Genomic DNA, 25,356 nt, shown 5'->3' with positions numbered 1-25,356 from the left:
AGCTGAAATGTGATAAGTCTTTGAGCAGATGAACGATATTAAACAATGTCAGAGTGCTCGAGGACACTCACAGTTTCGCACAAACATTTCGTTCCACTCGCATGCTTTCTGTAGGGATGAGAGCTTTCAGCGCCTTCATTTCACTCACACAAATTCAAGCTCCATCCATTAGTTTGCGTAGTGACAAAGAGAAAGAAACAAGCGACACCACCAGTCTGCCGTGTGATACAATTTCACCAATGTCCAATGTTTATCAGCGTGGTGCATCTCTGTGCCTCGCTGAGCTTTGCAGTGATATGAACTTTGACCTCTCTTTTGCTTTGACATCCCCCCTCCCCCCCTTCCTCCTCTATCCTCAGTCACAAAGATAGTGTCTCACCTGTTGGTGGCGGAGCCAGAGAAGATCTATGCCATGCCTGACCCCACCATGCCGGAGAGCGACATCAAGGCTCTCACCACGCTGTGTGACCTGGCCGACCGCGAGCTGGTGGTCATCATCGGCTGGGCCAAGCACATCCCAGGTATGAAACAAATTATCTTTTCATCTTTTTACCCTGTGTTCTCGGTCTTATTTTAAAGCCAGGTTTATTTTCCTCTGTCTCCCGTCTCTAACCCTAACCCGAACGCAGATAATTAATGACAGTAGCTCACACAGCCTCCGGGTGCGTGGAGGATGGAGGGCGTGCAAAATGGACGTAGCTGTGCAAGAAACAAATCAATAGAGTGCATCCAAAAACCCTGCGTTGAATGGAGAACAGGACGCAGACCCGGTGCCAATGTATGTTGTAATCACAAGGGAGATTTAGAACAAAGTTGGAGCCCTTCCCAATCAAACAAGACGTCAAATGACACACAGACACACACGTATATGCACGTAAGCACACATACATTGAATTATTGATGGACATAATCATGTTTTTTCCTTGCCCCATAGGCATTCTGATAGACGAGGTGTTAGGTTATAAGAGGCTGTTGAATTAAGGATACAACACCTCACGTCAGCAGAGATTTTGCTTCCTTCAAGAGTTTTCCTCTGATTTTGACAGAGAACACATTGTTTGGCCGCTCTTTTTTTGCAACCAAGGCAGATTCTCCTTGATCTTGAGCTTGACCCCCATAACTCTATAACATTACAGTGCTGTAGGCATGGCGGGGTAAGACACTAAATGAATGTGTCCCTCAGCGGCACCTCCATAACCTCTTCTTTTCATCAGCGTGACTGGGACAGGCACGGAGCTGTCAGCATGCAGGAAGCGGTGCGACATCACAACAGCGCTGACGTACACACACACACACAGTCTGCCTCGCACACACATGCGCACACACATACATACAAGTGTGTGCATGCTTTGTGTCATATCAGTTAATTCAGAAGATGAATTTCATTCCTAATTCATGGGCTAAAAAGGTTCATTTATTTTCAGTGAAGTGAAGTGGACTCCACCTGACCTCAGGCTGGTGCATTTTGTACTGAAAAGGTATTAGAGTACTTCTCAGAAGGAGGGGTATTAATCAGGTACAGATCTGATAGTAAGGAGATTAGAGATGGATATGCTCTCAGTCCCTGGCCTCAGCCCCGGCCCCTTACACGTCTAAACTGTTTGGATCACTCCCCACGGGCCCTGCATGGTCAGCACACTGAGAGTTTAACAAGGAGCTTAGTCAGGACTGGATCACAACTGACCCGATAACACACTCTCATCGTTGTGACCCAAAAATTACGCCGGCGTCGCAGACACGCACAAAAACGACAACATTCCTGCGCTGGCTGCTGAGTGAGGGCTGTGCAAGCATGGAGGCATCACTCACTAAGGCACACGCACCTACAGATACAGTAGAAAGAGTGTCTGTCGTATGTTTTATCTTTTACTGTGGGAAAAGAGAGATTATTTCAGGTCTTCTGTGTAGTCCGAGGCCTCTGAGTAACCTGAAGCAGGTGTAGTTAATACAGCCATCCACACTTAGATTTGTGATTTTTCTCCATAAATCAATCTCTTAGCCACCATTTAACGTAACCTAATTGTTAAAGGTTTTAACTTGTATCCTGGAGTGCATCATCATTTTAATGTGTACACTCCAACACGGATTTTGTGAGTCACAGTGTTGAAGCCCTGCTAATCAGATTACACTAACACGTATTGTACAGTGGATAGATTCATAATGTTAATGGGATTTGCCCCACAGATTGCGGCAGAGGACTTGTCTTTCCAAATGCGTCGATAATGATCATTTAACCCAAAACCTGAGGCAGTAAGCCTGAGAGTCTGTTCCAACTGTGAGCGAGTACCTGGAACTGAACGGATGCGCTAAACTATGTGCTGCACCTGCGAGAGGGTAGACTTTAAGTGGATTATTCTGATCTGCTTCTGTATGAATGCTCACAATCACGCTTGTGCCTGCGCTTTATGTTTGGTCATTTTTTAACTTCTATTTTAAAATCGCTCATTTTAGATTAAAAAAGACAGTTTGACAGGATAAAGACTTCCGCTTCAGCTGAGTGCTTGGTCTGTGTCTGTCCCTTTGGTGGTGTCTGTATTAGGACAGTGGTTGTCCTCTGGCCATGAAATGGCTGCATAATTGAGTTGTACATGGCTGAACCTGATCAGAGACGGTTCACTGGTTGAGCGAGACTCCATGCGCTAACACTCCACGCAACAACGGTACCCCAGGGCAGCCTACCATGCTCGGTTCCTACAATATTTCTCCCTCCATCCGCTCCGGGACAAGAAAGGAACAGGGGGGGGGGAACTGCTGATTGCATTCTGATAGATTTTTGCAGCCTTAGGCAATGGAATTAAAAAGATTAACAGTTCATTATGAAGTAGACCACATTGATTAGGCCATTGACAGATGGGCCAATAACTAAAGTCCAAATGTAACAATTTAAATGTCACGAAAATTGGCACTTACCTTCTCCCAATTGAATTTTAATTTCCCCTATTCTCAGCTAACATTTGAAAATGCCTTTCAAAAGTGGCATAATGTGGAATCGAGTGGCCCTATTGAGTTTTAATTGGAGGGCGATTGGAGGATATCAAAGCTCTGTCATTAGTGTCGATGGTATCTTTGCCTTACAGGGTGCAATGTCAACTTTGTCATCCCGGCTCTATTTAGCATAGCATGAAAGGTCAGTTTGCATGCATTAAGTACTTTTCGGGTTTTACAGTGTTTTTTTCTGTGATTTTAGATGAAATAAGAACACAGTTAATCAGTCAGAGCAGGTGCGCTCGTTACCTCAGTTTAATGAGGTAGATATTGAAGGCTGGTGTCACACATCTAAAGCCTTTTCACAGGTTTGCAGCCTTGCCCTCATTCTGAATCTCCCTTTGATTAATTGATCATAACTGTGGAGCTTTTGGACATGAGTGTCACTGCTCCAAATAGCACCATGAAGCAGAGTCTAACACGGCTGTTGCCTGAGGGGGGTAGGGTCATTAGGAGCAGTGTTAGGGGGATGCTGACAGATGGCTTGTTGCTCCTAAGGTGCTAACAACCTTTGACACACATAGCAGTCCACTGTCCACCCCTCTGGCCCCCTTCCATCCCGTAAAAAGCTGTGTTTCACTCTGTCCGGTTTGAAGAGGAAGTGAGTGCACTGACAGCTTCAGTACACAAGAACCTGTTTACCACCTTGGCATTCCTGCCTTCTTCGGGACTGGTGGGATACCAGCTTGACCCCTGTGGCCTCATGCCACCCCACATCCCTTCCCACCTGCGGTGGGAATGCCATGTGTTCATATGTAAAAAGAGCCGCGCATGCTGCTTATACAAGAGCTACTCGTTGTTTTGTGTTTATCAGCTCCCCTCCCAGCTTCCCAGGCCCGAGTGTTTTCAGCTGGGAATTCTCGTAAGGCTGAAGGGCCAAGCAAACATTGACTCTCTGCTGCTGCTGCTGCTTTGCTCCTACACAATAAAACATATTTTTGCTCTGGCATGTCGACCCTAGAATGTGAAATATTCAAACGACACTGGGAGCTTGTTTTTAGGTCTTAAATTCATTTAGATTTTTTAATATTACTTTAAAAAATAAACACCCCCTCATGTTGTTGTTGCATTTTTCATTATTGGATTCAGACCAGATTAATGTGATGAAATCATCTTATTTGCATTGTTCTGTTCATTACAGGCGTTTTGGGAATATTCATCATCTCTGCTTTATTGCAGCTCATCAGATCCGCATTTGACAGACAACCGCCTGGCGTGTTTGTTGTTAGCATGGAGGCAGCGATGTTAAAAAGAGATCGCGCCTCTTGTATGTTGTCGTGTTTGTGTCAGCTCAACCCTCCACCATAATCACCCACCCACCCACCCGTCAGCCCACCCTCCTCCAGCCCCCTGCGGGCTCCTGTTTTCTCTTTGCCATTAAATTGTGAAATCTACTTACTGTGTTGCCCGCCTGATCCCACTCAAGCTGCGTAATCTCCTTGTAATAGAGTGTGAATACTGCCCGGCAATAAATCAGCACCTCATCAGTGCACTTTATTAAATATAGACACCAACAGACAGCTCTTAGTATATTCAATTTACCCTCTGACGTAGGCTTCAACACAGGAGATAAAGATAGATTGAGCAATCAGGTGGATGCTGAGGCCTGAACCCAGGCAGGAGAGCGAGAGGAAGGCGGAAAAGCTGCAGGGAGATTGAGATGGGGGCGTATTGGAGGCCGACAGGCAGTCAGGAGTATGCAGGGCCAGGAAAGGGACATCTGCCAGGCAGGTGGGGGAGGGCTTTGTTTAGTTACTGTGACACATGAGCAGGTACATGCAGCATTACAATTATGCATGCGCACTGCTCCTATTGTCACCAAGTTGAAAATCCCACGACGGGATCAAGCAGCTGTGTAGAATTTTGCATCATATTTGACAGAAAATGTTCTGCAGGAAATTTTATACTCTGATGTGCCTTTAAGTGATCGTCAGCAGAGCGCCATCCCTCATTAAGCAATGTAGCGTGATGGCAGTGGAGATAAATTATGTGTAATTACGGCAATGATTAAAGCCTGATTCGTCCTGCTCTTTAGGGCTGTACAGATATATGTAACGTCAGTATTGGGCAGTGGGGCCCTGGGGAGGGCTAAAGACTCCTCTGCTCGGGTCAGGAGGTCATAGGGTGCAGATTAAAACAAGGGGATTACTGTATTTAACGTTCTTCAAGATCATAGCGTTCACAGGCTACTGGTCAAATCACCCATTCCCCAGCTACTTACCATGGGATAATGGGCTGGTTATCATGTTGAAAGAAGGCAGATAGCCGACTCTCTGGAAAGTGAGTGCCGAAGCTGAGAAAAACAAGATTAATTTTCAGCAACCTCGTTTAGTTTGTATTGACATGATTTGGTCCAATATGAAAGCAGGCTTTGTGTCATCAAATCAGTGTCAGGGGGGCAAACAGCAGACTGGGCTGTTTGTGTTGTACATGTCGCCGAACTTCAGGTCAGATTATTAATGTCAAGCACAGCAATTTATTACCAAGCTGCTATTGATTGGGCCCTCCTGACGCTGTCATGTAAATTCAAGAAGAATCATGGGCGGCAGCTGCACACACACACACGAAGCTGCTGAAAACTGCCCTTCATTCCTGTTTTGGTTATACATCTTACACAGTAACATGTCACTCTGCCAGATCAGAGGAATCTATACAAATCAGAGGTGCATAAATTTTCCTCTTGTCCTCTTTTTTTTAAACTCCCATCTAAAATAAAAAAAGCTTTGATATAGAATAAGCTTATGGCAGCATGATCATTCAGCTCAGTTTGAGGTTAGCGAAAAAAGACGTGCTGAACCCCTGGGGTCCTGTTAGGGGCAGTTTTACTCCAACTGGAGCCCGGAGAGCACTTGACTTGGCTGAGGTGAGATTGCCGCTGGGCAGAAGTCTTCAGGGCCTGCTTGTCCTTCTGATAGCTAGCCATGATAGATCAGCTGCTGTCCAGCCAGAATTACTCTCTTTCCTCTTTCTATCTCCTTCTTCCTTTCCCCCTCATGCTTCGGTCTCCTTTTCGCTCACTGCTGCTGCTCTCTTTCTTTCCTCCTTATCTCTCTCCTCTCTGGCCCATATCTTCTCCTCTCTTTTATCCACCATTTCTCTCCCTCTCTCTTGCCATTTTTTTCCCGTCCCTCTCCCTCCCTCTGTCTGCTCTGTTGTCTGATTGAGGGTGAGTTACGAGGGGGCTGCAGCTGGAGGGGGCCACCGTGCCTCGTAATTACATCTCTTTTTATTACCCGCGCTAATGGCCCTCGGGGAGAGGGAAACAATAATAAATTAATAGAATATGAACTCCAGCTCAACAGAAATCTCCAGCATTTCATTTTAGGACCGTCCTGTGCTCTGGCAGATGAAACGGCGCTCTGATTAATCTCTGCGAGGGGTTTGAAGCAGCCGTCTGTGGGTTTGGGCTGCCCCCTCCTGCCCGCAGCCCTGGGCTTTTGGGAGATAAAGGGAGAGAGATGGTTTTGGCTTCTGTTGTTGGTCTTTAGTGGTCTTGCTTTCACCCTTTGAGCTACGAATGATGGTGTGCTGATGAAGTTGGTGGTCACCGGTCTGCCGTGTCATTTTATTGTAACCTTTATTTACTTTTCTCCCTTTGTCTGCAGAACTGATTTGAAATTGAATTGAACGTGATTTACGTCTTGTAATTCTGAAAGAGAAAATCCCTTTGAGACATATGTTCGCTATATGAGCAGGGTGCTTAAGTCAAAGTGAACAAAGACAAACTCTGCATTGTTATTATCTCTGCATTCCTGCCACAAAGACTTTCAGGCAGAAATCTGCCGGTGCACTCAGCAGTGGAGTGGAAAAGGCCCTTCAAGCGCGCAGACAGGCCTCTCTGATTTTGGTCAATATTGTGTCATGTTTGGTCAAACCCCGCCAAGGCAGTGGGCTGGAAATGAAGATGTAAATATTGATATTTCATTAGAGGAAATCACCCACTCCGACGGCACTTAACCGGGCCACCTTCAGAGTGCGGCGGCCGGAGCGCAGTGTGACCTGCGGAGTCGGGAAGTCACTTCATTACTCGATTAAATTGAGTGGAAAAAGGCAAGGCAACGACACGAGATCCCATTTGGAGCGATAATTTAGGCCCTGAAGAGAGGGGATGGAGCAGGGGAAAAACACCACCTCTCCATCTCACAACACTGGATTAAATTCAAGGACTTTTAGCGTCAAAGGTAATTGTAGGCTGCTGGGCTGCATGTGTGCATATGGCTGAGAGGTGTCTGCTGTATCAGAACAACTCTAAAGCCTCTCCAACAAGCCCTGAACAAGGCCTTCACATGGGCTGTCACATTGGGAGCAGCGCTTTAGTTCCGCTTCAGTCCTCCTTGGCATTAAAAGGCTAGACAAAGCCTCGCCTGCGATTGCGATGCCAACCTGATGTGGCAATCAAGACCGCGTCCATGCTTGCATGACAATTTCCCTCCGGCCAGTCCACATTCTGTCCGACTTAATGGCCACGTATGCAGACAAGGAAATAACACAACAAAAGACTTGAAGATGCAGTCTGGATATGTGTAATGGCAGATGCCTTTACAAAATATGGCTTATTGCCTCCGCTGATAATAGTCAAGTGTTTTGAGTGCTTTCGGCAGTTTGCTTTGTTGGGTCTAATTTGGGCTCTTCAGACCTCTGACCGGTCCAGCCGGGTGCCAGCACCTTTCTGTTAGCACTCTATTCTACTGACTATTGATTCCCCTTCAAAATGTGAAGGCCCTCACATTCTGATCACAATCTGTTAATTAATGTATCCTGCAGCTCTTCCTCTGCAGTGGTCATCACCACGATAAGGGAAATTGAACACTCAGGTGCTACTCTCCCTGGCTCTTCTTCTCCTCTTTCTGTCTGTCTCTCTCTCTCTCTCTCTCTCTTCGTCCTGTTTCTTTTTCACTTTCTCTCACGCCTCCTCATCATGACTCTTGTTCTTCTCACATGTGTGTATGCGTGCGTGTGCGTTCGCGGTGTCCTGGCAGGTGGAGATAAACATCAGGCTGGTGGCTGCACCCCAGTGAGATCATTTATATTGAAGAGAAAACGTGGGGCATAGGTGCGGTGAGCGCCCTGGTCAATACTGTAATCTATCGCCTCTTAATCACGCGGTGGCAGCTGGCGTGGCAGCAGCAAACTTGTAAAAGCAATCATATTAATCAGGGGCGGAGCTGAAGAGCCTAATATGCTGTCAGAATGGGCTGCCTGCAGGCATGCTGTGCAGGAGGAGGGGAAGTAGGAGATGGAGGGGAGAGAGTCGGGGGGGGGGTTCACGCAGTTTATTGACAGCTGAAGGGTAGCACGAAGGGAAAAGGGATGAGATGGCTATCTGCTCCTCGCTCTCTCTTCCTTTCTCTTTTTGCCTTCACCCTCTTTAATTTGTTTGAGCTTCTCACAGCTCATCTTTTGGGGATCTGGCAGTTTGTTTTATTTAATGTTCTATTCTGAGCATATGTAGAGGTGCTGAAGGGGAAATGACAGCGGCGTGATGCGCCCGAGCTCATCAGTTCGTCCAGCTGCTGTTGGAGAATGAGGCCCTGGGTTTAAACAGGTCTTCAGGCCGGGCTTGAACCATGTGACCCGTGTCCTTTGTGTATGTGTGCATACGTATAGGTGTCATGATCTGCATGTGCACACGTATGTCTGTTTGTTTCCCCGGTTGACACATGTTTGGTGTGTCTCTGCATGTTGCTATGTGTGAGTATGCGAGTGTGTGTGTTTGTGTGTGTGTCCCCTTGTCACCTCCTCCTGCTACACAGTGCATGTCATGTCCTCCACCCCTCCAATGAGAATGTGTCTCAGTGCTAATCCCCCTCACACCAATAGAAGTGTGACAGGATACAAGGGGTAACCACATGGCTTTGTGTGTCCTGGACCTTTGCACCGATTTACTGTCCTCACTTACACTAAAGCCCACTCAAGTGCTCTGACACCGGCTTCAAAGAGCACCTTCCACCGTGCATTTAAAATTAAACACCACTCACTAACATGTGCCTTGGCATGTACTCGATCGGATTACTGATCAACTCAAAATGCTGTCTGTTCTTTAACTTCTCTTTACTTTCTTGTACTTCTTTAATGAAAAGTCTGGCTGAATCAAAAAGGCAGAAATTCCTAAACATGTTTCCACCGTCCTCCTGCCCTCATACAGTCTCCCTCTTTGTCCTTCCAGGCTTTTCCTCTCTCTCTCTGGGAGACCAGATGAGTTTACTGCAGAGCGCCTGGATGGAGATCCTCATCCTCAGCATTGTGTTCCGCTCGCTGCCGTACGAGGACGAGCTGGTGTACGCCGAGGACTACATCATGGACGAGGAGCACTCGCGGCTGACGGGCCTGCTCGACCTCTACGTCTCCATCCTGCAGCTGGTCCGCAAATGCAAGAAGCTCAAAGTGGAGAAGGAGGAGTTCGTCACCCTCAAGGCCATCGCACTCGCCAACTCAGGTGAGGTGTCGTCGGCACACTGACGCATCGCAAATAACACTCAGGTGTCACTATTTTTTTAAATAAAGCAAATTTTATGTGCATTTTAATGAAATTGTGTTTTAAAGAAGCAGTAGAAAAATTAGAGAATAGCCTCAAAAAAAATGGGAAATGATTCATTTGATCATTTAAAGTATTTTACATAGCATAGTGTATCATAAGAATAATAAAACAATTGTGTTGATATTATCAGAGAAGCAGAAATATCAATATTTATGATCATATTTATATTTTAGAGTTACATTCAGGGGAACAGAGCAGTCATTGGAATACATGCAGTAATTTTTTGTTGAGTCTTTGCTTGATATTACACTTATTATTATTATTATTATTGTTATTATTCCCCTCTCAGTTTTTCTAATTAATTATTTGAAAAAGTATTATTGTATTTGGAGAAATCTAACAAAAACTGCCAAAAAAAAAATAGATTTTGTAGATATTTCTTTTATACAGTAAATGCAGTCCTCAAATAAAATGCACTTTTGAATAATGATAAGGGAAGCCTTTACCTTTTCCATCTACTAAAATAACAAATAAATGAGAGCACAGTATATGAAAAAGTCTCCAGAAGACTTCACATGAAAATGTTAGAGACATTCTGCCGGCGTATTACTCAGAATATCTCGCTTTCTCCTGACCGGCCGTCTGAGTAATGCACACTGGACGGTATAATATCCAGAAACAGTAAGGTATTGCCGAACACAGTTTCAGAAATGACATTTCTTAGTTTTTCAGGAGTTTTTCAGCGTAACCTTTAGTTTGGAGCGTGAGATGGAGAGATGGAGAGAAGATAAGGGCAGAGAACGGCAAAGAGGGAGGAGGAGTGAGCTTTTTTAATTGAACACCTTCCGTGTTGTGGTATTTCTCCAGCGCTCCCTCTCCCCTCTCTTTCTCTATCTCCATAACAGTAGCTGCAGGGCACAGCAGCCACGGGAGATAAATTTAGCATTTCATTAGGAGCACAGGGGCTGTCAATAAAATGTGTTAAGTCGAATGGAATGAGTATCAGGGAGTGATAGGCCTCGTTTGTTCCAATGCCGAGACGGCACGCTGCTATTGACAGGCTCCTTTTGAGGAGGCAGGACCTGTCCCGCTCTGATCAATGCACGCCTGGGTCACTGGGCCGCTTTTCCCTTGTTTTGTCCGGGGCTGAAAAATGAAAATGCTGATGGTGGGCCTTTGCTTTCAGACGACGGAGCTTTGGGAGGGAGGTGGAGTGTGGGAGAGAGGAGAGATGGGGGTCGAGGAGAGGAGGAGGAGGAGGAGGAGGAGGAGGAGGGTGTCCGGAATGTTAGAACAAGGTCTCTGGGAGATCACTCTCCCGGGAGCCCCTCCGTCTGACAGCTGTGAAAATTCATAGCGATTGATTTTGTAATTAGCAGTTTATCAATCGGATCGACGTGGGCTCACTGATGGATTGCGAGGAAATTGTTTCTTCAAAGTTGTTTTTTTAAGTCGGCCCCTCCTCCAAGGACTGCGAGCCGTGAGCCGCGTGCTCTCCTGCCCTCTTTTCCTGCCCATCTGTTCTTCTGCTGTCTCTCTTTTAATTCTCTCCCCTCTTTTTTTTTCCCCCAAAACATTCAATTTGATTCACACCATGTTTACTGCCAAGGCGTGCGTGTGTTTGAGTGTGAAAAACAGAACAAAATATTGGTTTGATTTGTAAAGACGCAGCTTGTTAGCTTGTGAATTCAGCCTCTGTGAAGTGAACACAAGATAATTATGTCACACCACATCCTCATCTGAGATTTTTCTTCTCTTTTTTTTTGCCTTTTGTTCTTCCATTTCCCCCCCGCCTCACCTCCCTCCCTCCCACATTCGCTTTACAAAACGACCTACTTCATTTTACCACTGTGGATTTGAAAACCGTCAGGGTGAGAAATGTCTCAAGGTCTTGGGAATACAGTTGTTCCAGTCAATGAATTTGGGGCGAAGTCTGAAATCTGTTTTGCCTTTTATTGTCCCGTGTGGTAAAATATGCACCGCCAAGGTGAGACGAGTCAGGCAGCCAATGACGTGCCGCCTCCGGAGGGCCAGACACCGGTTAACCAGTGAGAGAAAGCGCGACCCCGGGCTGTCCCTGTGAGAGGCTGAGAGATAGAGACGGAGGCAGAAAAAGGCGAGAACGAGAGGGGAGTGCTGTAACATGATGTACAGTGGGATCAGTAAAAAACGGTGGCAGCATAGCGAAACGTTATAGGAGCGATGAACACCGGAGAGAAGCCAGACTGAAACTGTAGACTGATCTAAAACGGGCCAGGAGGGGGGAGAGATTTGGGCTGATTGAAGCTGAGAGAGCCATAGTTTTTGCAGTTCACAGTGCAGTACAGTAAGCAAGCCTTTTTTCAATATAGACAAATAATCCAAATAAATGCACCGGGAAATTTCCTGCTTCGATAACTGCCTTTGCTGTTGCATCTAGCAGTAAAATAAAGCCAGGATAAATTGTTTTTCCCCCAATCTGGTGGTCAGAACCCTCTTTGAGGGAAGGACATTAATTGAAAGGAAGTATTGTATTCATTCAGGCTTGTTTATGGTGTCCAATTCTCTAATGGAGCCCCCTCTTTTTTTCTTTGTTTTGTTGTTCGAAAGCAATCTGTCCTTTGGAAGTGTGAGGTGTTTAATGTGTACTCACTCAGCAGAGATTGCGTGCTATTCATGCCATTGTTACCGGAGGATAACATTGATTTTCAGTCTGGCTGGTCAAGGGCCATGTGAATGTCCCGCCCGGTCCACCAAAGAACAAATATATAAATAAATAAAATAAAGCAGATGTTGTTTTTTTCCGTTTTATGATCTATTCTTTATCTTGTCAGGGCTTGAGTTATACTGATAATGTGCTGCCTTACCTTACTGCTTCTGACAGAGCAGTAAAGATCAATCATGAGATTTAATTTTGTTTTCGGAAAATCCATTTCCCATCACCCCTGTTATATTACCAGTGTCTCAAAGAGCAAACTACATTTCTTACAAGTTACTTTTTTGTTCTTTTCAAATTTGAAAATCCACCGGTCGTCACACTCCTTTCTCTGCTCTCGTCCCGTCAGACTCCATGCACATAGAGGACATGGAGGCGGTCCAGAAGCTTCAGGACGCTCTCCACGAGGCCCTGCAGGACTACGAGAGCAGCCAGCACCAGGAGGACCCGCGGCGGGCGGGCAAGCTGCTCATGACCCTGCCTCTGCTGCGGCAGACGGCCACCAAGGCTGTGCAGCACTTTTACAGCATCAAGGTGCAGGGAAAGGTGCCCATGCACAAACTCTTCCTGGAGATGCTGGAGGCCAAGGTCTGATCAGAGGGTGGCTGACTGGCCACGGCGACGGCAGGGGGCTGCATTAGCAAAACAGAAAGTGACTTGAGCCAAGGCTGAGGGTCCTCAGGAGAAGGAGACCCTCACCCCTCACTGACTGTGCTAGGCAGGACAGAGACTGACCGCTCTCGCTCCCCCTCCTCCTGGAACCCTGGGACACTACATAAAAAAGAACAAATGCAAAACTTGGTAATTAGTATAAATATAAAAATGATGCAGATTAATTTAAAATATATAAGAAATACTATGTACAGTAATAATTTTTTGGTTTTTGTTAATTGTCAGTGGTCATGCTGTATATGATGAAGGACCCTTCTGCCCCTCAGCATCTTCAGAATAAGTACTCGCCAGATCTTGTTAACAAGATACAGAGGTTTCTTTTTTCATAAAACTAAAAGTTCCTTCGATTTGTTCTGAAGACAGCAGAGGTGTCAACAACATAAACAGACTCACTTGTCTCACAGTTGTGTTTTTGCCTGGACTTGACCAGGACATGTATATATTTATTATTGGAAGACTGAGTGTACAGTTCAAAGTCTGGTGACCTCGGTGGCCATTTTCTCTTGTTCTCCTCCTGGAAAAAAAAAGAACTAAAATTGTTACCTAAATGTGAACTCTTATCAGTTTAAATGTACTTGGATATACCTCTCCAGAGCAGTAAGCCGTGTGATCTTTGTGGATCTGTCTCAGACTGGAAGATTTGCTGGTCCCATGTTTAACCAAACTAGCATAGGCAGGTACAGTTAGTAAGTCGTCTTATTCTGTAGTAACTCAGCAATAAAGGGAGCTGTCGGGAAGCCAGGCTTAACCTCCTATCTGTCATGTGCTTTTCAATGCTGCTGTTGCTAGAAGACCATGTCTGTGTATCTCAGTCCCACCAAGTGGACACACCACTGCACACACAACTGTTGCACACTAATGTCCCTCCTCTCCTGTGGCGGTTTGTGGCGGTGCTGCTCATAGAACCCATTGAACCCCAAATTTGGTCATTGTTTAAGCCCATGGAAATTGCCTCTTGGCATGCAAATAGATGACCTGATTGGGGCTAGGTGAAAGATGATCAGCGGGTTTGCTGTGGCAGTATCAAAGGATTTATGCCGAGTGGCAGAAGTCCAGGAGATTCCATGTTCAAACAATCAGAGGCCTGTATGTCAGCCACTCTATTTTGGGCTCCTCTAAGCCTGTGGCAGAGTCATCCCACACACAGGGAGCAAGGTGCCCAGCATCTGCTCTCACCATTTTAGTCACCTCCCGTCTTTTAATAGCCGTGCCCGCATTTATAGAGCTTCAACCAAACGGAGGTAAATGGCAGGTGCAGAGCGGGAGTGGTGGCACTTCACACTGGGTTTATTTTTAACCCGGCAGGAGGTTGTTGTCTGCGCGGCCTCCCTCCAGGAGTACAGTAGACACGTGGAACACTTCTTCTTGACCTCATGTTGACACAGTGGCCAGTGCAGAGTAACACCCTTCCCACTGGCCAGGAGGCAGGCAGGCATCTGTGAGGAGAGCTCGGGATGCCCGAGCATGCAATAGCTATGCAAGAAACAAAGTGTCAGCATGCTCTAAAGGGTAACAGCAACCCAACGGTGTGTCAGTACAAGGTGTGATCTCTGGTGGGAGAAAGAGATCTTGTGCTCCCTTCTCCCTGTGTTTAGCTACATGTCCATTACGCAGGGTGTGAGTGATACTGTAGTCCAGTCCAAGCAGAGCCGTGCCACTCGTCTCCATGTGAGGGAGGACATGTTGGAGGTGAATGCTTATACTACTGAAGGATTTTATGTGATGTGATAAATTGTGGTGCTGTCACAACAATATGATACTGTGATCAAAGGAATCCCTGACATTGCAGTAGGGTAGAGTTGCCGCCATGCTTGCGATATCAATGGCTAGCACTGATCCAGCAGCCGGCATGCCTTTTTTACAGCGGCCTCAATGGCCGCGTAATGGAGGATGCCTCCCCACTCCAGCACCCAATCATCCCAACTTGAACTAGCCGCTGTCCAGTTAACAAGCTCCACTGTAGAGGGTGACAATATAACTTGAGTTATTTTACTGTTGTGCAATACAACAGGGACCAATTCTGACTGAAACCATGCTAAAAGCATGCTTTTACTTAGACTTGGGAGAATTTGTATGCTATTAGGTGACATATTCTAAATCCCTCTAATCAGAACCATGTATCCTGTATATCAGAAGAACTATATTTGATTTGCTCCACTGATAAAAGACTTTTGTGCTTGTTTCAATAAAAGTGCAGTATAAATGAAAACTTTTTGCAGAAAATCTTTACAACTAGAATTTTTTAGTGGCCCAAGATGATCAGCCATAAGAGTCATAATGATGGGAGTCCTCGCTTCTCATCTCCCTGTTTTTCTTTGCAGTATGGCACTGTGTTAAGTAAAAGAGAACATGTCTTACATTACGAGCTGTGTCTAAGTGTGTAAATATATTAGCATCAATACAGTAGGTTGCCGAAATACCATTGAAAATAAAGTATGCAGCACCCTGCTGACTACTACCTCATTATCATATTGTCAATATTTCTCTGATTCACCACTTTCTGCTCGTTATCATCCTCACATGTCTGTGACATACCTGAGCCATCCATGTTTTTATCAAAAACTGTTTCTCCCTCAGTGCTCCTGCCAAAATATTTGTAATTGTAGTTATTGATCTTCTCTTCCCATCCATTCTTCATAGATCTGTTTGTAAAGGTAAAGCATGCTTCACGTTGACCACGTGACTTGGCCATCAGTGGGTGTGACCCCCATTTTGGTCACGAAGCGGGTATGTGTTTTTATGAACATCAGTGTGTCAGAATTGGTCCCTCGATGAAAAATTGCAGACAGGGGCAGGTAACTGATTTCCTGCTTCTGTGCTATGAGTATTTATGGTGTGAAATATATCATTTGGCAATGGTGTACATTGATATCTCTGATCGTTAAATCACCAATATCTGTGTAACTTTTACGTTTTGATTTTCAAAAAGGTAAAGGATCAATGAATTAAATACTCCCTGAACTCTGTGATTCTTTTGTGGTCTAACTAAAAACTTGTTGTAAAGCAGACTTCCAACGGTCTCATACATCACATTCAACCAGCAACCAACAGCGTTTAAACACAAGTCCATGCTAGCTGCTCTGCGTCAGCGTGCTAACAGTGACAATGCTACCATGCTGATGTGGAGCATGTTTACCATATTCACCATCTTAATTTAGCGTGTCAGTATGCTAACATTTGCTAATTAGCACGAAACACAAATTAGAGCTGAGGCCAATGGGAATGCCATTAGTTTTGCATGCATGTGGCCGTAAAACAAAGCCCTGGTCAAATTAAAAGTTTGATCTAATCATCAGAGGTGCAAGAGGAACATTAAGGAATATGTGTACCAAAGTGTCAAACTCATGATGGCGGTAAAGGAAAAGTCAAGAGATCACTAAAGTCCTCATCTGGGAACTGTGAATTTGAATGATTTACGCAATTTTGCAACAATCCTCCCAGTAAATGTTGAGATATTTCACAGGATAAGTAAAAACTTTGATCTGGTGGTGGCGCTAGAGGAAAGGTTAGATGAAATCACGAGGATTCATCTTCTGGGAACCATGAACATTCAATAGTTGTTGAGATATTTCAGTCTGGACCACCAGATGTTGCCAGACCACGCTGCTAGCATGGACAAAAACTGATCGTAAAAACTACATAAAAGAAAGAAATGACTACTGTGCTACACACATTTGCTCTTTACTCTCTTTACGTAGTCATTCACCCACCCTGTCCTCTGCTCGCTGTATTTACCCATTCTTCTATGGTCAGTCACCCCGACGGGGAGTTCAGCAAAGGGACAGAACAAGAAACAGATCCCAGCGGATCACAGCTGGGTGGCAGCAAGCGAGCCAAGCCAGTCAGAGGCTCACGCAGGCCACCCAACCACCCAGCCATCAACCACAGCCACTGCAGGGCCAGGAGCTGTTGAAAATGGATCCGTCACAGGAAACAGGCAGACAGACACGCTAATGCTGATGGAAGTGGGGGAAGTGAGGGGCTGTAGCTCCATTATATCAGGAAGCTGATATTCCAGGGAGTTAAAGTATTCCCTTCTCTATATAATTATAAGAGCCAATTTCCCTTTTTGAAATAATGTCTTGCTAACCAATTAATTGTAATAATCCTCTTCGTGGCAACAATGGCATCACAAGACAAGATGACTTGAGGATGAAAGGAAAGAAAAAGGACATCTTACAAATAAAATGTGGAGCAAGTGCTGTATTTTTAAAAGCAATGTGCTCCTCATCTCTCATGCAAATCACCCAGTTGGACCAGATATTGCCATCAATACGTTTCCCACAGATACAGTAGCGAGGCAATCATTTACCTGCATTGACAGGTCAAAACACCTTTCATTAGAGTTACGAGGCATCTCATCAAGATGCGGCCGCGCTCGCAGCTGTATGACTGCTGTGTATTGCTTAAGTGTGTTTCATTATTCCCAAAGCAACGTTGATGATGGTGAGGGAAAGGATTACACGTCAGGGTGAGTGATTGGGTTTGAACAGAGCTGCTGCATACACTTTGTATCAACCCAGGGCTCAAATTACACTTAGGTTGAAAACGGAGCACGCAAATGCCCAGGAGAGCTTGTGGCACAGAAATGAAGAGTGGGCCACCATCTCTCTCTCTCTCTCTCTCTCTCTCTCTCTCTCTCTCTCTCTCTTTCACTGTTTCCCTCACACATACACACACATACACACTTTTCATCTCTTTCCTTTGTCAAATTTTCTTTTGACCCCCTCCGCCTTCCCTCTTCCTCCCCCTGCCCCGCTCTCTCCTCCTTGTTTTTGAGGCACAACCGTCCTTTATGGCCATTCTTATTGTTCCACTGATTCTGTTATGTGTATTTATTGCTCCATTTGTGAAATTGGAGGCACCGGCCGACAAGCCTATTACTATTCAATAACAGGAGCTGGGCATTTTCACAACCGTGGGCTATCAATGTCCCAGACAGAAACGTTACGTCACATCAATTTCAAACAACAGACCGATTGCTATATTGTTGTTATGTATTATATTGGAGAAGAAATCTCACCCGTCTTCACAGAGGAAACTGTAAGTGCCAGCACTCAACAACACATCTGATCTTCAACAAAAGGACAATGAGATTGGCTCAAATGTAGATCCTAGTTACTGCTGTCCTGTTACCTGTCCCACTAGCAGTATCTGAGCCTTGCATCCCCGCACCTCTGACCCTGCCCAAGACTCTCTTTGGCTGATCAATAGGCTGTCAAAGTGCCTAGCAGGCACACAGGCCGGGCCATCTGAGATTTCGCCCTCTCATTGTCCATCTTCACTGTTTTAAGTGCATTTATCAGGTTACACGCCCGCTCTCCTCGCCACTTAATGCATGGCTGAGCTGCAGTCCCAAAAAACCTAATGGCCATCAGCGGACCTTTGTCCCAGTTTGTCAAATGACTCTGGTTACATTTTTCATCAGACCATTGTGCAATCATACAATGAAAGGTGAGACGCTGGGCATAAGTACAGTTTAAATACCCATTTTCTGGTCTAATATCAATCTGCTGGAGGTGTCAGGCAAAGATTTGCTGGAAAAAAAAAGGAAATTAAACATCAGGTGCTGTATTCCATCAGTATGTTTCTGGGCCAAACTGTGGTTCTGCTCCTTCAGAAGCAGCTGCATGAACAAGCTTCACTATTTCAGCTGATAAGCACTATAGAAATTAAGCGAACCCACAAAATCCTCCGAGAGCAAGTCCCAAAGGACGCAGAGAGAAGCGTACCACCAGGGCGCCGCCACACAGGATGCCTGTTAGGATGGGACCACACTGACCTGCCAGCGCTGCAGTCTTATAGGTGAACCCAGTGACATCATTTGCAACACCTCCTCCACACACGCACACACACACGCACGCACGCACGCACGCACGCACGCACGCACGCACGAAGTGAACACACACACACACACACACACACACACACACACACACACACACACACACACACACACACACACACACACAAGATAACTGCATGTGAAGGGTTTTGTTGCTTCATTTGAGATTTATTTGCCCGACTGTATCTTTATCTGTGCTGCTCACTGATATGAAGCTGTGGGGGGAGCAGAAATATTTCCAACTATCTGCTGAATGTATCTCCCTCCATCCAAGGAAAACACTGTTGTGGGATGTGTGCGTGTGTGTGTGTGTGTGTGTGTGTGTGTGTGTGTGTGTGTGTGTGTGTGTGTGTCAGGGAGGGGGTTCCTCTCCCTACTGTTTTATTGCCTCTGCCATGTATTCACACGTTCTTATGGGCTTTTCCAATTTAACCACTGGTTTGGAAATAATGAAGGGAGATAAGGAACATTGATAAGCATGGATACGTCCATCAAATGGAGAAAAACTCACACAGGGTGCTGTGTGTGCTCACTTCACAGGCGTTTAACACAATTACCGTGTTATTACTGTGAGCCGGGCCTGTCTTTTGAATTATATTAAGACACTGGCTTCATCTGACTGTCCAGGTGTGATTGTTCCTATTTTCTGGGAAGGTTTTAGAAATTTCAAAATTGAGAACAGATAGAGTTGCTCATATTTAGAATTTGTCATTTTTTGGATTTTTTTTGTTACTATCAAATATACATGTTGTTTTTTGATTGGCCTAATTAATTATACATTTATAAGTTGCTTAATATCCTGATCAAGCATGTAAAATCATGAGCTGTGATTTGAGCAGAAACACAGATTTTGTCATGTGTAATCTGCACTGTGCTTATTGGTGGTGCTGGCTTCCCGGAGTCCAAAGGAGCAGGGAGGAAATGGTCAGGCTCAACTCCGGAGGGAAGCCATGGATGGGCCTGACCTTTTCGGCATGTCAAGCAAAGGTTAGAAATCTCCACTGGCCTTAAAGCAAATGCACTTGTTTGCCATAATGGAGGAGACCCCTGCCTTTTTTCAGCTAGAGACCACATCTGGTCCCAAGAGAGTTCCCTCTGATGGAATTCTCTCTGCGCACACACAGACACACACAGACGCACACACAGACACACACACACACACACACACACACACACACACACACACACACACACACACACACACACACACACACACACACACACACACACACAGAGGGAGAGTACTGTTTCCATTGCGGCCTGCTTTGCTATATAATTAAGTTCAGCTAATGTCAAGCCTTCTTGTATCAAGCAAACCAAAGTCAACACATTTTATAACAATAAATTACGTGCAGTCCTTCAGGTCATAAAACACACTGCATCATGTTCTTTATTGTGATCATCCTTGTTTCCATTTTCACATCATTTGCATTTCAGAAAGAAATGAACAGGGAGTCAAATATTCAACAGCATGACGAGACCGCACACGATGTGAGAAATAGATCCGTGATCAACCACCTAAGACCCCAGCAAGGAAATCACCCGTACCTTATCCTCTTATGAGATATACTGTAGAAATCTCATAAATATTGGCAAGACACTCCGTCTGGGGCCTATAGACATATTGTACATCATATAACACATATGACCGCTCGTAATTCACACATTTATATTCATAAATGTGATTTTGTATTTAAAATATGACTCATAAAGCATGATATATGGAAATTGACATATCATATGTGATTCCTGAATTAAATATCATATAGATCACATGTTTTATGTCCTTTTCTCTCCTCTCTCTTTGCCTGAGAAACAGCCTTGACCACGCGGGTAATTTACAGTGTTATGGGATGAGTGCAAAACATGCTGTAAATAAATAAGAGTCGACCCATTTCATTTTAGGACACGGGGGAGGTTAGCCAGCCCACCCCTCCTATATACCCCACCCTGCTGCCCCTTTGAAACGGTGATGTCCCTTCACTGGGTGCATCTGTATATCACCCAGAGAAGAGGGGACCGCAAATGGGGCAGCAAGCGACACTGTGCAGTCCATTTGCTAATTTCAATATGGTGTCCGTCTGTGTGGGTATGGCCTTGGGCACAGTAGCAACCCCCCTCTTAGTTCGCCACCGCTCTCCCCAGTCTCTCCCCTGTGTCCCTTTGACCTTGCACTCAATCACAAACAGACCTCATACACACACACACACACACACACACACACACACACACACACACACACACACACACACACACACACACAGAGATCGACTCTATAAGAAACTATACACAAATCACATCTGCTTTCCAGCCCTTGATATGCTTCTGTTTTCACACCACACGCACCAACGAGAACTCTCAGATAAATTTTGTCCAATGCAGAAATTTATTCACTTCTATATTCAGTCATTTCTCTTTGTCGTGTCACTCCAACGCAATAATGCAGCCACCCAACAAGCCTCTAACATTTCAGTCCATACCAGACACAAAGGTTGCCTCTGTCGATGCCTGACAGGCATCAATACCTTCAGTGTACAGCTGCAGGACTCCTCCTATTGTCTTTGTGCAGTAAAAGCTCACATATTGGCAGGCATTTTAGGACACTTTTCAGTGGAATTAACACTGTCAATGAGCACAGTCTGAGGATAGATTACTGTAGATGTGTGTGTGTGTGTGTGTGTGTGTGTGTGTGTGTGTGTGTGTGTGTGTGTGCGTGCGTGCGTGCGTGTGTGTGTATGTGTTCTATAGCCCCAGCAGCCCTGAGATACACTGCATACTGCCACATTTGAATTGCTGTGATTTGCTCAATAACTCTCTGCAGTGATATGGCTATGATCATTGCCCAGCTGTACAGTGTGATATCAAATGAGCAAATTAAGTGAGCTTTTGTTCTAATATGGCTGGCCTGCGTCACCTGCCCACCTTCAGCTGAACTGTTTTCTCTTACGCAGACCTGCTCTCACAAACTTTGAGGAACTATAAAAAAAATGTAATAATGTGAAAAAACAAGGAAGAAGCGACTTTATTCTGTCCCCATTCTGCACACTTTGATCATATAACGCTGTCATTGTTTTGTCCTCACTGCCCAGCAGATCTGACTGACTGCTGTTTAAAGGTTTACTGGCCCATGAATCGTGATTAAAACATCTCCCGTGAAATGTTTTACTGTTGTTGCAGTTCGTGACTATCCACAACCTCCTAACACATCCCTGTCTGTATGTCTTCCCTCACCCTCCCTCTCATTTCATCCGTGCGTGTGTGTATGAGCACGTGAGACAGAGTGCATGTGTGTGAGGGAGGGATAGGTGTTAGAGCAGAAGCAGAGGGAATATTACACAATCCTCTGTGCATTATTGTAATTAGATTTCCCAGGATAGCTCAATTAAGTCATACTGCTCCGGGGACCCGGTGGTTTGTGGTTTGACACTCGCTCACAAGGGGTCCGGTGTGTTAAGTAAGGCAGAGAAACACAACTATTAAAACGGTCACTATATCCTTTTAAGATAAAGTTAAGCATATCTCAACATTTCTCCGTCAATAAGGCCGCACGCTTGTTTTCAGGCTGCCCTTTTTTCCCTGCTTACACAGAGGACAGGTAAAGGTAGAGCCCGTTCTGCAGCTCAGCTCTGTTGCTGTGAGAGAATGAAGGACAGCACACAGTTACCCGAGGACAGCCTTGTAATGTAATGTAATGTATATTCTAATGAGAAGAGCTCCATCTATGGACCACCTGTTGAACTGCATTCATGATAAAAAAAAACCCCCTCACATCCAGATGAGATGAAGCTTGTTACTCCAGCGTGCTAAAGAAAAGGCTCCTGGGTGCTAAATAATATCAAAGCTCTATTTTTAGTAGCCACAGGATAAATCTGATGGACACTCAGTATTACTGTAGAGGTCAGCTTTAAAGGGCTGTCCTGGCTTTCTGTGATTATTTATTTGTATGAATGGCAACAAAACGTGAATATGTTTGGAGGAATTGCACGTCATGTGTGGTGACAAAGGGAGATTCAGCACTTTTGATGATATGTGGTTACATTACTGGTCTCAAGGCTGGCGCCGAGTTTAAATGCTCCAGTAACATTTCCTTTTATTTATATCCGCAGACCTTGGCTGAAATAAATGAGTTGAGACAAGTGTGAGGGGCCGATGTTACGAACAATTTCTTCCTGACATCGGGAAACGAGTATGCGCAAGACATTCAACTCTTTCACTGCCAGTGGCTGACAGGCCGTCCCGGCTCGGCAGCAGGAGGCCTCTTAAAAAGATTCAATGTCGGCATCAACGTGAAAGTCGTTGTGTCATTATCTTAAATCTTAACTATCCAGCAGGATTAAAGTGTGAGAGACAACCATATCTGTCAGGGGTCGGCAGGAGATGTTTTATTCTCTGTGTACAGTGAGTGCCCCTCTCACACGCTGAGATTAGCAGTCCCAACCAAGGAAGTCACTCCACGAGGGTCATTCTGCAGCCTGCCTTCAATTTACTGCCACTTTTAATATTCTGTCATAGTTAAATTTTTTATTGCCCTCTTTTATCACCATATCCTTATGTCCCATGCTTATGAACTTTTCTATGCAAATCACTCGCTTGAATCAAAAATGGAGTCCTGTGCTCTTTGTTTTCAGGCAGCTGAGACATCAAGAAAATCCCAAAATGCCTCAAACCGTTTTGTTCTGCTGCATTTTTGCTCATTTCTCAGCGTGCGTGTGTGTGGCCTGGTGGATGGAAGGGCGCAGCTGTCCAGACCAAACAACTGAAGAAACAGTCTCAGATATTTGGAATCCAAAATGACGTCAACCCGCCACTGTATTTTGTACCAAAAATGTCCAGAAGAGAAGAAGAAAGTGGGCAAGAGTGTGAGAACAAACCGCAAATCCAGAGCTGAGTGTGATGATTCTGTCTTGTTGTTTTTTCTCTTTTTTTTTTGTTGCTCTGCACGTGAACTCACAGGGGACTAGTTTCTCAGAGCTCAACATTTGTACTTGCTTCACCTCGCTGTATTTTCACACTCTTCTTCCTCCCTGACGACTGGCCCGTTCTTGTTTTCACTTCCTCTGAGGCTTGACAGGCCAGCGGGCGTTGCCAGAGCCGGGGGGGGGGAGCACGAGCTGGAGATTTACGACTGTGTGGATCTGCCACTTTGAGGATGAAGTTTATGAATACATTTAGATTTTGTCCCCTGATGCTGGAGTCCTGTGCGCTATAGGTTACAGAGCTCCATGCAAAGAGTCATGCCTTTTAATCTGCTGCAGTATGGATCGTCCAGCCAGCCAAGTGGGGGAGGAGAGAGGCCGCTGGGAGGCTGACCAGTGGCCTGCAGGACCGGACTATTGTCCTGGTGCCATGGTGACTGGGACCAATCAATATTACATTAGTATGACCACGCTATATGGATACAACTATCTTTGTGGTTGCCTCTCTTGGTCTCTGTCTGTCTCTTGTTCATACACAAACACACACACACACACACACACACACACACACACACACACACACACACACACACACACACACACACACACACACACACACACACACACACATACACACACACAGGGTTTTAATGATAGTTATTTGATTGGGAAAGGTGCATTGAGGAGAGGGCAGACCTGACCAGGGTGATGTGTGGATGTGCAGGGGGCCTCTAAGTGCTCCTGAATGGTCCTAATGAGGGTAGAAAATGGAGACATAAAGAGGGAATGGGTACACTTTTCACTTTAGTCTGACATACCGTTGCTGCCCCCCAAAGCCCTTGAGGGGGCATTTGGAGAGGGTGCGACCATGCTTCAAATCCTCCTCCTCCTCCTCGGACTAATTGTTGAGGATATTGACCTTGGGAAGGAGGAGAGAATGAGAGAGGGAGGGGAAATTGGGTGAGGGGTTGAGGTGGCTCACAGTTCATGCTGGCTGCTTGACCTACAGAGAATTTATTCCTTCCTCAAAGCGGCCCACACACGCAGTTTACAGTCTATACAGTATGTTGCATGTGGCCATTTTGGAAGTAAGAGGGATCGAAAGGAAGAGTAGTGCAAATCAAAAGGCATCAATGAACGTAGCATCATGAGTGCTGGAATCAATCACTCCAATTTCAGGCCTCTTTTTCACGCAATGTCATTGATTTGGAGCACACACAGCACTATTGGATCCATGCAGGAGAATGCGGGGGTCTCATACATACACACACAACCAAACAAACATCCCCATCCCCTGTCCCTTGCCCTGACCCTGATCTGTGTTAGACAAGTTCACCATCCTGTTCTTCCTCAAGTCCCAGTCAATGGGTGTCAATACGCTGGATTGGTCGGGCGACAGGGCCTAGAAGGGGAGTCGATGAGGGGCTGATAAGCAGCGAGAGGCTGCTTTGTTTTAGTAATGACGGCTTAAACGAACGCCCACCGGCCCTTCCGTTAACCCACGGCGTCACCTCAAACAACAAGCTTTCATCAATAAGGGGACAGACACAACCTGTGGACCCTCACTTAGCAGCATCCACACGCATCTCTCAGCTCCAAGGTTCAGGACGACGATTTCTTGGTTTTGGATGTTTGGCAACTCTTTGGTTTTAAGCACTTTGGGTGTTTGCTGTGGTGTCAGTCCTCTCAGCATTAGATGTTCACAACAGAACCTGCAGAGGTTTTGTTTCTCAACACTAGAAATCTATTAGTTTTGGAGCAATAG

General features: G+C 45.4%; 1 protein-coding gene across 4 annotated transcripts in view; it reads left to right on the top strand.

Moving 5' to 3' along the window:
• esrrb (estrogen-related receptor beta) overlaps positions 1-15,782 on the top strand; it is a 45,536-nt gene extending 29,754 nt beyond the window's left edge. For all 4 annotated transcript variants that reach the window (XM_070978523.1, XM_070978522.1, XM_070978521.1 and 1 more), the window contains 3 exons: positions 360-521; positions 9,152-9,421; positions 12,508-15,782. In XM_070978523.1, the coding sequence (XP_070834624.1) occupies positions 360-521; positions 9,152-9,421; positions 12,508-12,752 (677 nt within the window). In that variant the 3' untranslated portion in view covers positions 12,753-15,782. The remainder of the gene's footprint in view (positions 1-359; positions 522-9,151; positions 9,422-12,507) is intronic.
• The last annotated feature ends 9,574 nt before the right edge of the window (positions 15,783-25,356 follow it).

Source organism: Chaetodon trifascialis, chromosome 14, assembly GCF_039877785.1.
Source record: "Chaetodon trifascialis isolate fChaTrf1 chromosome 14, fChaTrf1.hap1, whole genome shotgun sequence".
Classification (NCBI taxonomy): domain Eukaryota; kingdom Metazoa; phylum Chordata; class Actinopteri; order Chaetodontiformes; family Chaetodontidae; genus Chaetodon; species Chaetodon trifascialis.
The sequence above is the reverse complement of the archived record's forward strand: the minus strand, read 5'-3'. Positions and strand labels throughout refer to the sequence as shown.